The sequence below is a fragment of the Seriola lalandi genome, unplaced genomic scaffold (genome assembly GCF_002814215.2).
Source record: "Seriola lalandi dorsalis isolate HSWRI2012SDOR001 ecotype SW California unplaced genomic scaffold, Sedor1 jcf7180002051108, whole genome shotgun sequence".
Taxonomy (NCBI): domain Eukaryota; kingdom Metazoa; phylum Chordata; class Actinopteri; order Carangiformes; family Carangidae; genus Seriola; species Seriola lalandi.
This window is the reverse complement of record NW_019521661.1, coordinates 457,116-475,456: the sequence shown is the minus strand read 5'-3', so window position 1 is coordinate 475,456 and position 18,341 is coordinate 457,116. Positions and strand designations below refer to the sequence as shown.

The window sequence follows — 18,341 nt, the reverse complement described above, 5'->3', positions numbered from 1 at the left end:
ATTCTTCATCTGATGTAAATTTACTGTGGTGCTCAACTTGTGATTATTCCACTGTCAAACAAAACATGTGCAGGGCAGAGTTAAGATAGGTGCTCATCTCTTTTATTGATGGAAATCCAGTCTTGTAGGACAGCTCAGTACACCAGCTTAACACTACAATACCCCTTTACATTTAGTTAGTTCTGACACTCTAGCATTACAATCAAAAAGCACATCAGACACATGAAGACAGCTACAGTGGGTCACTGACGTAGAAGGAGAAAGATTAGCAAAGGGGTTCTACCCATCACCCACTGGGAATGACAGGGACAGGGCTTTATCCCTATATCAGTCCTGCGTGTGAAAAAACCCTAAAAGTGCTCATTCATATCAGTCAACTTTAGTGAACCACATGATTCATAAGTGCCAACTTAGATATGATATAAATGCAAAGAAATGTAAAGGCTTTATGACACATCTAATAATACCAATACAGTAACTAACTCAAACACCTCTGGAGAGGACATCCAAAACTAACATTTTTCTATTGTCAGACAAAATATAAGTAGTATTGGATGTCCCAAAACAAAACTTCACCATTCACAAAAGTCAAGTATAATATAGAATGTAACATTGTTTGGAGTAGATTAGGAGTGCAACACTTACAGATACACTTAAATACAGTGAAAGCTGGCATTTAAGAGAGGACACTTCATACAGACAGAAAGGATCTGTTTTGGTGGAGTGGTGGACCCGAGGCTGCACTGTAGGAGGAGCCCTTTGATTTTAGGATGCCACAAGTTTGTTCTTTCAGTCGGGGGAGGAGTGTGGTTAATAAACTGCTACAGCAGTCAAGGTGCTCTGTTAAGATCAGTCTGCCCCATCACCGACCCCACCTAAACAAGAACCAGTTTGCGCATGCACACAAACCAGGATGCATTCACTCTTGGACTCGCTTTTAATTGTACAAATGTTTGAGTGAATAAATACAGCAGTTTCTGGTTAGGGTGTTTTCATCTGAGGCCCCGAAGACTGGTTTGATTGAGAGAATCGAGGAGAATGGAATGGAGACATAAAGTGGAATTGTACGGAAGGCTAGACTATTTTTTAAATTTTTTTCCATTATTGCCTAAACGATAAATTGTTCAGGGGTGGAATCTGTGATCCTGGACGTTGGGTGTGAAGGGTTGTCAGCTGGAGTGGAGTGTGGGGTGGAGAACTATGAAAGATAGAGGAAAGTGGAGGGAGAAAGTGGAGCAGCCCTGTTGGCTGTTCAGGCCACCAGAACAACACGCATGGTGTTGGTGTAACCGGAGCCTGGACGCCAGCCGGTCAAGACGATGACAACATCTCCCTCTTTGAAGAAGCCCCGGGCTTTGCCTGGAAGATTAAACATAAAACATTCAACCAAATGTTATTTGGCATCTTAAATTCTGTTCAACAGTGTCTTGGCTCAGATCTTCACAGCAATAATATTTATGCTGTTTTTCATCTTTGGATTCTAATAAGTTACACAACTTTATGTCAGTATGTTCGTCTGCACTTTGAATAAAAGGGTGCGAGTTAGGATATCAAGTCCTTACCCATATCCATGGCAAAGTTGACACGCATGTCGACGTCCTCTGCCCACACGTCGTTGGCAGGCTTGGTGTAGAGGACGGGGAAGATGCCACGGTACAGGTGAGCTTGGCGGGCTGTCTGGGCATTACGGGTCACAGCCAGGATGGGAGCACGGGGCCTGTACCTGGAGATCAGGTGGGCGGACCTGCACATATGCACACAGATACATAACATAAAGCTAAGCACAAAAGATTTCCTCACTTCATTCACATTTTGAATGCTTTCCTTTAAACTAAATGATTACAAATGTATGACCACATAATTATGATGATTACAGAGCAAAATGGCAACAAATTCAAGTCATACAAGTCATGTCACCTTAATACATGTAAATTAAAAATAAAAAAACCCTGCCATCCAATTAACAAAGATGTTGAGTTGTCCTGCCCTAACGTGCTACAAGAATAACAGGACAGTGATAGTAAGTGACAACAAAAGTCAGTGACCCAATCCAAATGTTCATCTCCAACAGCAGACTGAAGGCTCAGGACTTCCCCACTGTGAAATCAACTGTTTGGAAGTTTACAGTGCTTCACACATTCTTGAAGGAATTACCCACAATTAATAGCACTGTGTTAAAAACAGAGATGTCTGATAATGCCAGTAAGCACAAAAATTGCTGGCAAGTACAAGCTTATTTAAGCTGTATTTGGCAGCAAGTGTACAACCAATGGTTTCAAATAATCCTCTGATATGATTTGATATACAGTATATGCAGCACTTCATTTAATTAGATCTCATATGAAATGGCAGACTTGCATTTTGAGACTGTGAAAACGTGAGTGCAGGAAGGTGCAAAGTCGCACCAGCTGCTTTTAAAGTCTGTGTAGGGTAGAAACTGGGACTGGACTAATGACAACCCCCCACTCTCACTCTTGAAATCTGTTGCTATCTCCACCCACCCCACGTAACAGCACACAACAGACATACACACACACACACACACTAAAATGAGAGGGGATCTATAAGAGCACATTAAGTGCTTGAGGGAGAATCAAGAGCTGTGCTAGACACAGAGTGACAGTTTGGCAACACCTTACCTTCAGGAACCAGGATCATTTCACCTCTTTCCTTCTCTTTCTTACCTCCCAGTCTTGGTGAGAACAATGATGGCACTAGCGCAGCATTTGAAGGATGACTCTACAGCTCCGACAGCTACAGCCTCCGATGGGTCTCTGGTCAGTTGGGAGTGTCTCCTCAGCTCCTCGAACAGCTGTCTGTGGAAGGTGGCTGCCTCGGCCTCTCGTGCTATCTGAGCACCAAAGGACCGTGAGGGAAGGGTGGGGGGGTTACTCTCAGTCACGCACGCCACCACTACAGCACGCCGAATCATTCACACCACTGGGAGTGACTGGCAAACCCTGAGATAGACTCCTGGTTTAGTTATTTGGGACATGATAGGTTAATGGTTCCTTTAAGCACTTAAACAAATAAAGAGGCCCAAAAACCTCAGTCAAGGGGATAATGGGAGAAATCTTTGGGCTAATGTATACATTTTTACCTTTTAACACCAGATTTTTGCTTTTTAAAATTTGGTCACATGGGTAAAAAACAACCAGCAGTCTGCCCAAGGTGTTTGCCAGGCTCTCCCAGTTACTTGCTCAGTCAGTCCCTGTCTGGCCCTACTCTCCCTCTCTCAGATTCCTTGAGAACAGTATCAGTGGCCTCCTCGACCTGCCAGGACCAGATAACCTGCCTACCTTCCAGAGCCTGTGAGCACAATCATTGCAGAGGCCAAGCTCTTAAAGGAGGCCTCAACAGCGCCGATTGCAATAGCCTCAGCGGGGTCTTTGCAGTGCGGTGTGGAACGACGCAGGTCCTCAAACACCTGCCGGTGGAACATGGCTGCCTCGGCTTCACGAGCGATCTGGCACAAGTGAGGGCAAGATGCATCGAGCAAAAGCATTCCCACACCAGGCACACACAGGTGCAAAATGAGGGAAATGGATGAAAAGAAAAAAAAAAAAAAAAAAAAAAAAAAAAAAAAAAAAAAAAAAAAAAAAAAAAAAAAAAAAAGGACAGTAACATGAAAAGAAACACAGACAATGTTAGAGAGAAACAAGAAGAACAGAAGATAAAAGGGACAGAGGGAAGGACAGGATGGACAATGGCCATTGAGGAGTTTAGGTGTGCAGTTAGTGGGGGGGGAAACAGGAAAACATCAACATTAAAACATATCCAAGAGACCAAATTATAGCACAACCATTTAGAAGATATTAAATGTAAAATATTACAATACAATCTGGAAGGAAGACAACTGCACAGCTGAAATAACCTTTTAAACTATTCATCCTTAAGATAAAAAAAAAAAAAACTAATGACAAAATGTAAGATCTGAGCTTTATAAAATAGAATCACAAAATAAATTACTTTAAAAAACAATTTAAAAAAAGCTGCCTTGTGTCAGCTGGGAGTTAAAAAACATGCTGGGAGTTGAGATACTACGCACTGCACACAAAGGTGAAGAGATGGTTAAAAACAGTCAGGAAGAATGAACAAGAGAAGTATGACTCAGGTAGATGAGAAAAAGACAAAGCTCAACAGAAAAAATGGCTTAGAAACAGAGCGGGTCCTTGTGAAGTTTTTCTAGTCCTCTCTGTAAATGTTTGGTCTCATGTCAATGGAAGCTGTGCTTTACTGTGGATTGTGAAGTACCCCATGCAATTTCAGTATAAGGGCTGTGAGTCCAAAGACAGGAGCTGTAGGACTGCTGAGTCACTCCTGGGTCTGCATAGCAGTGCAAACAACAGAGCATAGCCAAGGACAGTGTAGGTTAGCCAAGAAAGGCCTGAACGATGAAAGGAAGGCAAGACAGCATTAGCTGCATTATCCATCCATAATAACTGTGATTCGATGCAAGCATTCGTCAAGGAGGTTAACACTTCTGGGTCTCAGACTTCAAAAAGGTGTTATATTTGTGACTGTCCCTGATTGAAAAAACAAACAAACTCCAAACTGCTGTTCCTGCTCCCTCTTCACCAGTCTTTAGTTATCCTCTGTGTGCACCGTAAATCCTTATTGACAAGAACTAGGTGGATCAGACTGGGGGATACTAGAGTAAATTAAGAAATGGTAAAGAGCAGCCCAAGTGAATTTGTTAGAGGAAGAGGTGCAGGCGACAGACATTTCCTTCAGTTAAGGTGGACTTAGAAGTCCCAACATGTCATAAAGGTAAGTTACACTTTTTTACTGTGTTCCTATTCTATGGAAAAACTCTGGTACAGTTATCCGTATTGTATGGGAATTATCTTGGGAACCAGCAATTTAAAACACCAGCACAGCTGGAACCATTATCCTAAGGAAGCATGAATAAGGTTATACTATTAATGTCTTTATTTTTGAATGATCACATTTCTTAATGGTGATCAATTGTTCATTGATTATTCAAAAGAACACCTGAATGCCAGTGAATATACAAAGTGGAAATAAGTGGATAGAAAGATTAACTAATTGATAGTCACTTCCAGTTGGCCTAACACTCCTGCTTACACTGTACTGAGCAGCTGTTGGGCCAAGTGGAAAAAAAGCTGTGTCACTGGGCAACTGAAGGAGAAGTAAAAGATGTGTTCAGAGGAACACAAAAATCAGGAAACAAGAAAGCGCTATCTCCCACTAGATGCTAATGTTTTTTTCTGTAAATTCATTTTTTAAGAATTAAAAATGACAAATCATGCAATATTATGTAAACTTAATTAATTTTTCCAATCAATAGGTCTTACTAAAGCATACCACTGTTTTTTTTCCACCAGTGTTCACTATTGTTACATTTAGCATACATTAACTCACCATGTGCTGCGTGCGTACTGCCTCCAGAGGGTAGTCTCCCTTGGCGGTCTCACCGCTCAGCATGATGCAGTCGGCGCCGTCCAACACAGCGTTGGCTACGTCACTGCCCTCAGCACGAGTTGGCCTGGGCTTCTTGATCATGCTCTCCAACATCTGAATGGTGTTGATGTAAGGGGTTCAGAAGATAAACAAATCTCAACATGACAGCCTCTGAGTGGTACAAACAAAATGAATGTTTATAGTCTGTTTTACCGAGATTACACTGAGACTGCACTGTTTTTTCTTTCAATTTCACCTCCTTAGAAAACTTAGCCTATAAAAATCAGTATGTCCTTTGCTATTTTCTGACCTGAGTGGCGCATGTGATTGGCTTGCCAGCTCTGTTGCAGCGACCAATCATCATCTTTTGGGCAAGGAAGACCTTTTCTGTGGGGATCTCAATACCCAAGTCACCACGGGCAACCATGATGCCATCACTGGCCTCCATGATCTCATCAAATCTGCACAACAGACAAGGTATTACAACCAATTCAATCACAAAGTACAACTTATCATGGGACCTTAAAAGGGCAGGTGGAAGAGGTAGGTTCATCAAACACAATTTTTCAAAGCTGGAACTTTGTCTTCATAACCATAAGAATTCACATACATTGATAATTTTTTGATCTGGCCTTGTTGCTCAGCCTACCCAAGAATAAATAAAATAAGAAACAACACAGCACAAACAAAACATCAGAATTATTGAACCATACACAAAAAAAAAAAAGACACAATGAAAACATTTCATCCACATACACACCTGCGTACACCCTCGTGGTTCTCCAGCTTGCTGATGATCTTAATGTCTTTGCCTTTCTCTCCCAGCACTGCTCTGACAGCGTGGACATCGGCTGCTTTGCGGATGAAGGAGGCAAAGACCATGTCGACTCCCTGCGCCACACCAAACTGCAGGTCCTTGACGTCCTTGTCTGAAACAGCAGGCAGGTCGACGGCAGCACCGGGGAGGTTCACTCCCTTCTTACTGCCAAGGGTGCCACCGTTCTCAATCTCGCACATGAGGAAATCAGAGCCTGGAGAAAGAAAATACAATATAGATGACCTTGAGTCTTTCATTGGGTATTAAGAGATAGCAGTGTTTTTTTAAACCTTCTAATGGATCACAAGAGATTTACTGTATGTGTTTGCCTCGCCGCCACTCACCAATCTCCTTAACCTGCAGGGATATGAGTCCGTCATCAATGTAGATCTTGCTGCCAATTTCCACCACTTTGGTAATGTTCTTGTAGTCAAGCCAGAGGATCTCATCACTGCATTTCTCCTGGTAAGCATCGTCCAAAGTGATCTTGATCATGTTGCCCTTCTGCAGCTCCACCTCAGCTGTGCCACTCTGTCACATCATTAATAGACATGGTTTTACTTTCTGTCCAGTTAGTTTTCATGCAAAATGTTCTTGATTGCCATCAACAGCTACTACAGTCATTATGAAGAGTACGATATTGGTGTGAGGAGTGAGAACAGGTGATGCTAAACTCACTCCCTGGATGAGGCCAGTCCTGATCTCTGGGCCCTTGGTGTCCAGGGCAATGCCAATGGGCCTGTACTGGATACTGCCAGGCTCGAAGCTCTCACATGCCTCACGCACGTTCTTGATGGTCTCTCCATGGTACTGCAGAAAGGAAGAGCATTGTTACACATTTCAATTTTCTCCAGAGTAAAAACAGTAAGCAAGATACTGATTTACACACAGTTATAAAACCTGTGACATCTAAGCTCTGTTTCTATCCAACCCTTTGCTGCTAGGACACAAATTTGAATGAAAAGAAATCACAGTTTGGCCGTGGCACTGGTATAAGAAGTTTTGTTGAACAGACATAAAGGTCAGACAGGGCAATCAAAAGATAAAGGTGCATCTGACAACTCAAATGGTCATAAACATGAGTCACACTGACAGTATCACTAGGGGTCATATTCTTTTTACTACCACCCTCACTGATATGTTAAGAGTCACTGTCACTAAGAAGAAAAACGGAGACCCTTTAAATGAAAATGCTTTGCAAATTAAGTGTCATTCAATGATGCCATTAAATTAAACCTGAGAGGTTGCCTATCATACAGTATCACATAGAGTAGCAATATACTGATACAGAATGTCATCAGAGGTATATGTCCTTGTAGCATGAGTCCTTGAGCACACGTCATATTTTGTCATATGATGAAACCTCAGTCATAAATGTTCAAAGAGACTTGCATGAAATCATTACCCATTGTCTGATACTGTTTATACCATAAACACAGTCCGACAAATTCCATTTGAAACAATAGAAACAATGACGGCAGGCCTGGAAATGGGCCTGGGAATGCTGCGGGAAATTCTGGAAGAGAACTTCAGAGAAATTCAGCACTTTCATGTTATTAATGCTCATTAGTGCAGGCTAATGAACACATAGCAGTATGTTTGTTACTTTGAAGACAGATGTCTGCTGCACATGGCTTATGCTGCCCAACTGGGTATACAGAGCTTTCAGTAATAACTTAAGTGGCAGGTAATCACATTGGCTACCTTTCACACTGGCAACACACTGAGCTACACTACACTCACTACATTTAGAGCAGATGACTATTTACTGTAGGTATGTGTATAGGTCTGGGTCCATAGGTTTATAATTCGTTCCCTATAAAATGTAAACTGAAACTAAAGTTTATGTTCAGTTACATGGATTCAGTTCTCTTTTCAATCAATATTATCAATACTGGTCTAAGACAAATGTCTTACTGGATTTGCAACATAATCTACTTCCCACTTGCCACTTTAGCTGAAAGTGGACTGACCTTGTTGTGGGTTTGTGTACACACACACTACCAGAATCTGGGTGTGCTGCCTGCTGAGGAGATAAAGACAGGGCAGGAAGCTACAGATGACGTATTTATAGCACCTCAAGTCAACACAGCTGTGGTTTCTTTTGTAGTTTTTTGAATCTACATGAACCTTTAAACTTGTTGAAATACCCACACCCAAACAAAGCGCAGTACTGAGGAGGACTTCAAATATCTCAAACAGAATTAATCATTTTTCTTGGACAGTTAAATGTTTGTAATGGAATCAGTTTTTATACATCTACACAAAATGTAAATTTATGCTTCTGCTATGAAATTACATTTGTGAATATAAAGGTTTTGTGATGCTGAGCAAGAGCAGTGTGTGGGATATTCTTCTTTGCAAGAACAAATCTAAAAGTTAAAAAAAGAATTCTATGAGCTTCTTGCTGAATCTCAACAATGTCATTATATGGTTTAAATGGACCCATTACTCATACTGGATTGGATATATGATGACCCTCTCCCTGCAGGAGCCTAGAGAGCTGAGTCAGGTTGTGGGTTCAGCTCACCTGGAATGACTGCCTGTTTACAGCGTACAAACTGCTGACAATCAGCCAGTCCCTCTCTCCCCTGGCCTCCACCTTTTGTGTAACTGTCTTAAGTTGCAACTTACGTTGTGTCCTCTCTCTGTACTACCCTGAGCTGAATTTGGGCATAAAAGCAAGTCACCTGGCCATGCATTATTAGGTTTGCCCGAACAGTGAACTTATTAGGCAGTGTTTTTCAGAAGAGAAGCCAAGAGATCAAAGTGGTATCATAAGTCATCTGGCTTTTGGAGAACTTGTACTGACAGATGACAAAATTCATTAGCCAATTGTCAGTTGTTTGTTAAAGATAAAATGGGTATAGTAGGGTATACAAGAGGGAAGCTTGACCATTAAAATTAGTTAGATTTTGACTTGTGCTTTTGAATGGCAACTTTAAATTTAACTTTTGCTCACATCTTTCTGCTCACAGATAATAAACACCTAGGTGCATTCAGGTGAGATCTGCAGCTCGTAAAACTTACAGGACATGTGTTATTGTGTGACACACAGACTCAGTCAGGCTGTATCACTTTTGATGTTGTTTAGCCCAAACTCTAATCTTAAGTTAGCACTATTTTTCCTTTCATGCTGGCTGGTCTAGTATTGCTTAAAGTGCCAAGCTGATTGCAGTTCATAATGAATTACGTGACTGTTCACTGTGAGCTTTGTGCAAAGAGTTACCAAACCTGTGTGAAAATCAAAAAAAAAAAAAAAAAGAAGCTAGACAAGAAAGTGTAAAGATTGCCTCACAGATCAACAAACCAACCAATGGTATTCTGAGATAAAGCACAGAACCATGTTTGACAGAAATTATCAGCACAGTTTAAACGTGACTTTTAACAGTCTGACTGGTTAGCTGTACCTGCCCAACTCATTCACACAGTCGAGAGAGTTGTGGAAAGACCCACCTCATGTGAGCCATGTGAGAAGTTCAAGCGGGCAATGTTCATTCCAGACTTGATCATCTCCTTCAGCGTATCCACAGAACGAGAGGCTGGTCCTGCAGGCAGTCATTGAAAGAAAAGGATTGAAATTTTGATATTATTTAATTCTCCTCGTGATAGAGCTCCACAATTAATTGTGCAGCAACCTCAATCCAAATTTCAACAGCCAGAATTAAAATCAGCTAAATGAGGTTCCCATTTCTGTACAGGGATGTTCTTTATTCAGTTCACTGCTTGTTATTGTTATTGCTCAGTCTTATTTATAAATGAACAGCTGTGATTAATACATATGGTCTAATAATGGAACAACGTGATTGTGATGCTCATTTTATGCATCTATAGCAACCGTATGTCTAAGTAAGGCAACAGGCAAGTAACCTTTAATTGTATGAATAACCTTTCATTTAATTAATTAGCTTTTAAAGTGTTCTCTTGAGGAATTCACTGCTATTATTATAGCATGTTTAATAGAAAGCATGTTTCCTTATGTTTGAATTAAAGTAAAAGTTTTTTCTGTGTTTAAGCGTGCAGACCAGCAATGCAGACCAACCAATGGTGCAGATGATGCCAGTGTTTCGTGCAGTGGTGGGCTCAGAGTCAATGTCCAGCAGGCACATGTGTTCCAAGAAGGTGTCAGCCATGGCAGCATTAAGCTGCTGCGTCTGGATGAAGGCAGAGCCCATGTCTGACTTTTGCTGAGGCATGGTGATCACTGGTGCAACTGGAGAAGTCCTGCAAGAAAAATAGAGAAAAATTAAGTGAATTTATACAGTGAAGGTAACCAACAGATTTCTTCTGTTAGGCACTGTTGGCTCAACTCTTCAAAATCTAACAGCCACTTTACAAGTCTCTAAACTGAAACTGATTTTTAAAATACAATAGGACTTTGGACAGAAGACAGTTGTATGCATCAGGTGGTTGTTAGATTACATGAAGAGTCAAAACTTAATTGCCTTTGGCCAACAGGAGGATTAAACTTCGCACTGTAGATGCACTGATGTGACTTAGCAGGCTGACAGTGAGGTATCTGCCCTGCTGTGTTTCCTTAGCAACGTGCACCTATCTTGACCTTGTGGTAGTAAGGTGAATGTCCCTGTGGGAATCAATTACTGAATTATGTTGGTTGCAGACATCGAAGTGCAGTACAACTGGGAGTTGAAAATTATCCATTTCTCAGCTACAAAGGCTAAAGACAATTTAAGTTTAGGCTTATGAAATGTAACCACTGCAATTCTATGTAAATAAAAGGTCATTGTGAGGTACTTTGCACAAGACTCTTTTGTTGAGTTACTATTTGGCTTTTGGGTAGGTTTACACAACCAATAGTTCATACAGATAATAAATATATACTTGTGACAACTGTGAAAAACACTATAGCCCTTTCAGGCAGCTGTCAGACATTTGCAGTTTGATACATGAAGGAACTAGCTAAGGCTAACACTTGAGAGTGGTGTAGCTTATTTAGCTGCTACACTGTGTAGATTCTGTTTCCCCCACCCACTTCTCTCTGAGTCATCCATAGCAACGATACCATCACAATGTTCATCTACAGAGCATGAATTACCAAGCATTCATCATGACACTTTCATAAATTCCATTGTACTAGAAAAGTGAAAAAAACAGTACATTGTACATGGCAGCATCCTGTGCAGAAGTCATGAGTGCATGGTGTGTATGGGTATGTGCTTTGCCTGAGAAACTTCCTTTTATTTTTTGACAGAATTATAAGAGGCACTGTATAATCTCATAAACATATCATCCAGGCAGGTTTCAACAAACAGCCAACAAGGTGTATTTGAGCAGAGTGTAGCACTGATTCTCTATAGAGATAAGGATTGCTGCTTATACTACGGCTCTGGCTGCTATGGTTTCATAGCCACACCACAGACTGAGGAGGAAACGCTTGACTGAACAGTAAATCTAGTGATATGGCAAGTAGGAGGAAATTGATTCAAACAAAAATTGGGTAAAGATTTGACCAAATTTTGAACCTTTATTGAAACTGGGATGAAGAAAAAGTAAGTATGCAGCCACATTTTTCCATTGCAATACACTGATCATGCTACTGTATCCCATGTGGGGGTCCATGTGCACACTATCCACTGTTTGTACTTTTCATTATCAGCATTTTCCCCATTAAGAATAGTAAGCAAAGTAATGTCAAGGACACTTTTCCAAAAAAGGAAATAAAGTTTTTTATAATAAAAAAGAAAAATGTATTATTAAATCAGAATAAAATGGGAGCTAATGGTGACTAAAGAAAGTAAAACAACATTTACAAAATAAAGGCAATGTACAGGAGATGTAAAAGTGATTAAAAGAATATACCAATACCCCTATGAAAATTTTGACCAATTAACTTAAGAATATAATGACTCTCTTTCAGGTGCCAACTAAGGGCACAATCCAAACCATCCAGTGGATAGATTAGGTTCCCTCTGTTTGAATTATACATTGAAGTGGACTTCAACAAAGAAAATACTGACTAATTGTTTCTTCACAGGAGCAACAGGTTGACAAATGAGCCATAACCCCCTTATCCTTTTCTAATCCCAGGTGGTCCTTGTGAAAACAATACTTACAGCAGGACAGCTAGGGTGTCTACTATGTATAGTGTTGGACATGTAATATCAGTTACCATAAATAAAAAACAATTTGTTAAAAGGTTGCTCCATGAGGCCACTGAGGGACTGAGGATGATTCTGCATTTCTATTACAAAGTGGCTACTTAGTGCCAGTTAGTCTCAGAGGAAAATCTGTTGCATTCATCATGAACTTTTACGGTCTGACTGCCTCTTACTCATCACATTCTACCTACGAATGCATCATGGTGGGGGATTCCAGGCACTGCCACGATACCAACGGGCTCCTTCACAGGAGCCACTGAGTAATGATGTAACATTTCACTCAATGGGTGAGACCAGTGCCAGACCAGAGCTCTACGTGAGCATAGTCACATCCCCACTTGTGCACACACAACCATGACAAGGCTAGAGGCAGACATGCGAGTGGGCCGAACCACAGGGAAAGGCTGCAGAGGGGAGAAAAGAGTCTGACATACTCACAGTTACTGGAGCAGTCTTTTTGTTTTTTTTAATAATTTTCTTGTTTTCTTCATTTACCGTTCATGTAAGAGCATTTTTAAGAAACATAATTGAATTTAAAATGCATATGCTACATTGGCATTATTGCAAAAATGTTCATATCGTTAAGTACAAGAAGTGGACCATTCCAAATTCTGGCACACTGGTGATGATGGTGGGGAAAAAACACCCGATGATGACAATAATCAGTTTTAAGCGTTTTTTCCATTACAAATATCAGACGGTTGCTTGTTACAGCCTCTCAAATGTGAGCAAATGCTATTTCCCTGTTGCATATTTTCAATAATTAACCATTTTGGGTTATAGTAACCTATGAAGGTATTTGACGAAACAATTTAATTTAACAGTAAAAATAAATCACGACCTATCTTGACATGTTAAATTCAGGAATTTAGTAAAATATCTTTCTTAACTGGCCTGCTTTTGGAGGGATCACCAACCTCACATTTTAATGTAATTCTTAAGATAATGCAATACTGACAGTTGCAATTGCAAAACTGAAAGGGGATGTACATTTGGCTCTGAGGGAAAGGCAAAGCTTAAGTTTCAGGCAGCTCTCCTTACAAGCTGTTTTGCTACTTGACCACATGCATGGACTACTAAACAGTTACATGTCCAAAAATATAGCCATGGTAAAAAGTAGTTGTAGGTTTTGTTTTTTGTTTTTTTTAAACCTAACTGGATTTGAATGCCATTGCTACAAAATAGTGACATGTAAAATATGTATTTTTAGTAACCTTTTTTCCCTCTTTTCCATTTGAATCACAACTTCCATGCATTTCCAGTCAAGCTTAACAAACAAGTCATAACATCTATCTTTATCAATTGAATGCATTGAATGTAATGTCATTCTCTTGCAACTCAACCTGAGATACTTCCTGTATCCTCATGTGAGTTGTTATATTTGGAGCTACCAGAGGGAATGTCACGGGAAAAAGAAAGATCAGAAACTCAGGCAGAAACCATTCTTCATGAAGTGCAGTAATGTCTTAGCCTCTCTCATCCAGTTTGCCTGTTCCTGGTTGTTATGGAAAAACAAAAAAACCAGGATGGCCCACTGCCAAAAATGGATAGCGTGTCTGACGCCTGGAAAAGCCAGTAAGCAGCCACCACAGGCCAACAGCAGTCATAGTAACCCTGACACAGATGCAGGGCTAACTTTAGAGCTGGCTGTTAATAATCCCCTCCAATCCCTTCACAACACATCTACCTATGTAACATACTCTCTTATAGTAACATATTCTCACTTACTACCTTTCTCATGTATTTCTAGGCAATTCCTTCTCTTTTATCTAGGAAACATATGTGTGTAATCATTAGCAGCCACAGCACGATTTCTGTCAGGGTGACATGACATTTACTATCATCTGATATAGATGTGACATAACACTGAGCTGATCCAGCATGGCGCACAGAGACAGTATATGGTTTCTATCAGTCACAATCACTCAGACAAGGAACCATTTACAGGTTGCACTACATACCACCAGTAGATCTTCCGGTTCCTTCTGGGGACAAACAGGCACGTTATTACCAATGACCTCCACAATAACCCCAGCCTGTTGGAACTTGAAATGCCAATGAGCGAACTCCTTCCTGCAACAGCAGTCCAAGCAGAACTGACTGCTGCAGTGCGCATGCATACATACGACACTTTCAGGAGCTCAAGAGTAAATCCTTTCAATGAGGATAAAGGACACAGAGTGTGCCTGCTGTGACCAGGCAATCGCCATGACCTGATATAATGGACGTACATGAGACTTCCACGACGACAAACCAGAGCAGTATCACACCAATATTACAACCAACGTAGGTCCTGCAACACCCCCAAGCCTAAAAACAGAGTCTTGACTAAAAATAACACACAGCATGCAGAGTCTGTTTGTAGAAATCTAATACTCAGTATGTACGATGGTATTTACACTATGGTAGGCCGGTAAACTAGGCCTCCAACATAAAACTTAGATGGGGTATCGCATGGGTTCAATAATACAGAATGCTGTGTGTATTCAGTGTATTTCACATAGGCCTACAGAGGTTAAATAATTTTACCTAATCACTTGACATCAAACTGAGCACATGGAGTGTCAGTGCAGTCAAGTGTGTCTGCAGTGGCAATGGAACACCCATAATTGGTAGTATTCCAACCCATGACTCTGCAAAGCATTAGTCATCAAACGTGCGACTACACTGAGGGAGGACTGCATGGGAGCAGTGTCAGCTGCAAAAGGCCTCCTGCACTGCACTGACCACTGGCTCTGCTGCATTCAAATTATTTTACCACAACAGCAGGTCAAGGACACTTCCTGCCAGAACAGAAAATTATAACTCTGCCATCCATTAACTGCAGTAGCTGATGAACTCCACCTTATCATTTTTTGCAAATGGCTGGGTACTTGCCAAAGTGCTTCTTAAAGTAGGCAAACATCAACAGTGACAGCTAAAATTACAATTTAATAGTATATACTTGCAGCATATTGGAGTCTGGACTTACAGATAAAGTTTACTGACTTGAGATTGAAATGTATTTGTTAAGTAAATTAGATTCTACTGTGACATAAGGGATGATTTATGACAACTGAGACTTAGGATCACTTGGGAAAAGAAGAAATCCTTCGAATTTATCTGCTCTTGATCAACAGCCTAGATTTAAGTAATAGACTGGCACTGACCACTTCCCTTTTTGAGCTCATCACTTCAACATAATTCCTAGTCACTTGACATTATGACCTGACAGGTCCCCTGGGATTAAGACTCCATTTTGTCAACAGGGCCTTTGGCGAGTAAGGACATAGCAATGACAGTGTCTCCAGAATTTTGTTAAACACAAAACAATTATTTCTTACAACAAAACAAAGCAGGCTACACTACAGGCCCTATGCATATCCTACACACGTCACAGTAGATATGTTTGACAAAGGATATGACATTATGATTTTACATCAACCTTTAGACAAGACCCGGCCTTGGTCAAATAACCATATTTCAGCTGTTTTGGGAACAGGCTTATAAACATGACATTGTAATCACATAAAAGGGGAAACACAGAGATAAAATCAATAATTATTGGCAACCTAGAAAGGCAGAGTGAGATCAGCCTTGTTCCTCATGTATCTAGTATTAACAAGGCCTATTATCTTTAGTACCACTGCAGCAAGCCACTGCAGTGAAGCTGCTGAGGCACACTTCAAATTACATTTATCATAGGATGGTTATTTCTTACAGCATAACAAACGAGGTTCGGGTTTATTTAAAGCTGGATGGAAGGGTGAACGTGATGAACTTATCCAATGACTAACTGCCATGTGAATGGCAGGAAGACATACGACACACGACTTCTAAGAATGCAATAATAATGTTTTTAACTCAGGTGAATTCATGTTATTAGTATTATGACATAATAATACGATTTAACGATAACAAATGATCATAATAACGTTTTGTTATAATACAGTTTAATACAGATGAGACGATGCGCTAAAGATCACGTTCTCATCCTGCGTCACATTTTCCTGATCTACAGGCATCACGGTGTCTGACCAATGGGAGGCCGTGAGGACTGAGCGGCCACACCCACAACAGGAGGCAACAGGAAGCGATTCTTCAACGTTCAATACTAAACGCATCAAATTTAGTTGCATAATTTTAAATGTAATTACTGCGGCTTGCAGTAAATCGTAACTATAACGTGTTAGCAGATAGTAAAAGAAAGAGCTGAACGGACATATTAGTTTATCCATCGTTAACTGCAATTCCAAGAATAACGTTGTTTGACACACACTAAGCCAACATAGCAGGACTTATCTTGGCAAATTATAGACGTCCAGGTGTACTGGCATTTTAAAACATGATTTCCATAAGAAGGTGAGTAGTAAAGAGTGGATACAATACAGCAGTGACCAACTCACATATTCCCGGACTTACCAGCGTGAAGGATGTAGCTACAGCTATAAAAAGCAAAACTGTTAAAGCAGTAATAGGACAACGCAAGTGTCTCGCAAGTTATTAATTCAATTCAGAGTATCAATAACCGCTGAAGCTGCGGCCCCTGTTGAAGATACCCACCTTACCTCGCTGAACAACGTGGCCCGATAACACTGCTGTTACACTGAGACAAGCTCAAGGTGATCTCCCTAGTCCCTCACTCTGCGGAACTACTTTCTAGGGATGCTGAGACATATCCATCCGAGAGAATATAGATAAATGGAAATGAATGAACTACCTTAAGATATACATATAAACCACATTCATCTGTAACTATTCAAACATGTGTTTTATTTCAGTATTACGCTTGTGGAAATACAATAAATGATACAAAACTAAGATCTGCGCGGAAGGATATGCGGAAACAAGGTGGAAGTGCTTGGTAAAGTTAGGGAGCCAATCGGGGAGCGTGGATGCATCAGTAGAGCATGGGGTCCGACATGTGACTACTGATGGCGTGTGCGTGGTTTCCTGAAAAACGCAGTGGTGTGGGTATTATGGCTTTCAATGACTTGTCCATTTTGGTGCCCCTACAATAGATTCATATTAGTAATCTGTCATGCTGTCTGTGTGTTTTGGGCTCCATTATCGTGCGGATGTACGAATTATGAAATTATTCATAGGAAGCATGGGAAATTTAAGCTAATTGTCTTGTAGGCTGCCAAAATATTGTTCGTGTCTCTATTTACTTCTGAAAACTGAAAAAAAATTACACCCCATCACTGTTTATTGCACCAAATGCATGAGCAGCTCGCAGCCGGTCTATGGATGCTTGGGTGATGATGAATCAAGTAGGACCCCCTCCATATTCTGGTACCTTGCTACTGCAGTGTCTGAGGCAATACCTCCATCTAGTGATGAAAAATGGTATAACAGGTTTTAGATGATTTTCAGTGATATGAATGTGAACAAAAAACATAAAAAAAAACATAAATATTATATTGTTATTCACTAATATTTACTCTATATTTAATTGAGTTTACTTTTTAAACTTCGCATTCAAAAAATGACATGTTTTTTTAATTTCACAGCCAATGTTGCTGTGCTAATACCATTATACAAATTAGAAATACATCTACTATTAGCAGTGCTATACTAATACTCTTAGGAGGTTTAGAATAAGAATAAGAAATTATTATTATTTGAGTTCCACAGAACATAGAAAGAAACTTTGTTGGACAGAGGCTGCACCACTGTATTGCTATAAATTGTCAAGATGGTTAGTGTAATGGCATTACTGTGCTAATTAACTGTGCTATATTAATGGCAGAAAATAATTACAGATATAATGTTTGTTTTGTCCAGTGTAGACACTAGGCAGCTTTGTTACAAATGGTCCCCTGGATGATTAATTCTGTTGTGATAATCAGCTCTGCCAAGGAGATAGCAGAAGTCCTTGACACAGACACAAACACCCACCATATCTGAACCATAGTGACATTTAAAATTTAAACATTCAGACTCTGCAGCAGAGTTTAGAAAAATCAATCTGGCAAAGATACTCATTGGAGTACTATTAT

The 18,341-nt window shown here is 40.3% G+C and overlaps 1 protein-coding gene across 4 annotated transcripts; it reads right to left on the bottom strand.

The window, feature by feature from the left end:
* Positions 1-80: 80 nt before the first annotated feature.
* pkma (pyruvate kinase M1/2a) lies at positions 81-16,995 on the bottom strand. Of its 4 annotated transcripts, none has more exons than XM_023399249.2 (11): positions 16,903-16,995; positions 10,284-10,465; positions 9,698-9,789; positions 6,920-7,051; positions 6,586-6,772; positions 6,185-6,455; positions 5,735-5,885; positions 5,386-5,538; positions 3,300-3,466; positions 1,563-1,744; positions 81-1,359 (listed from the first exon to the last, which is right to left on the bottom strand). In XM_023399249.2, the coding sequence occupies exons 2-11, from the start codon at positions 10,435-10,437 to the stop codon at positions 1,253-1,255; spliced, it is 1,596 nt and encodes a 531-aa protein (XP_023255017.1). In that variant the 5' UTR covers positions 10,438-10,465; positions 16,903-16,995; the 3' UTR covers positions 81-1,252. The 4 variants fall into 4 exon arrangements, with proteins under 4 accessions (XP_023255017.1, XP_023255018.1, XP_023255015.2 ...); XM_023399250.2 differs by having other exon boundaries at positions 16,908-16,971; XM_023399247.2 differs by lacking the exon at positions 16,903-16,995 and adding an exon at positions 14,322-14,491.
* Positions 16,996-18,341: the final 1,346 nt, after the last annotated feature.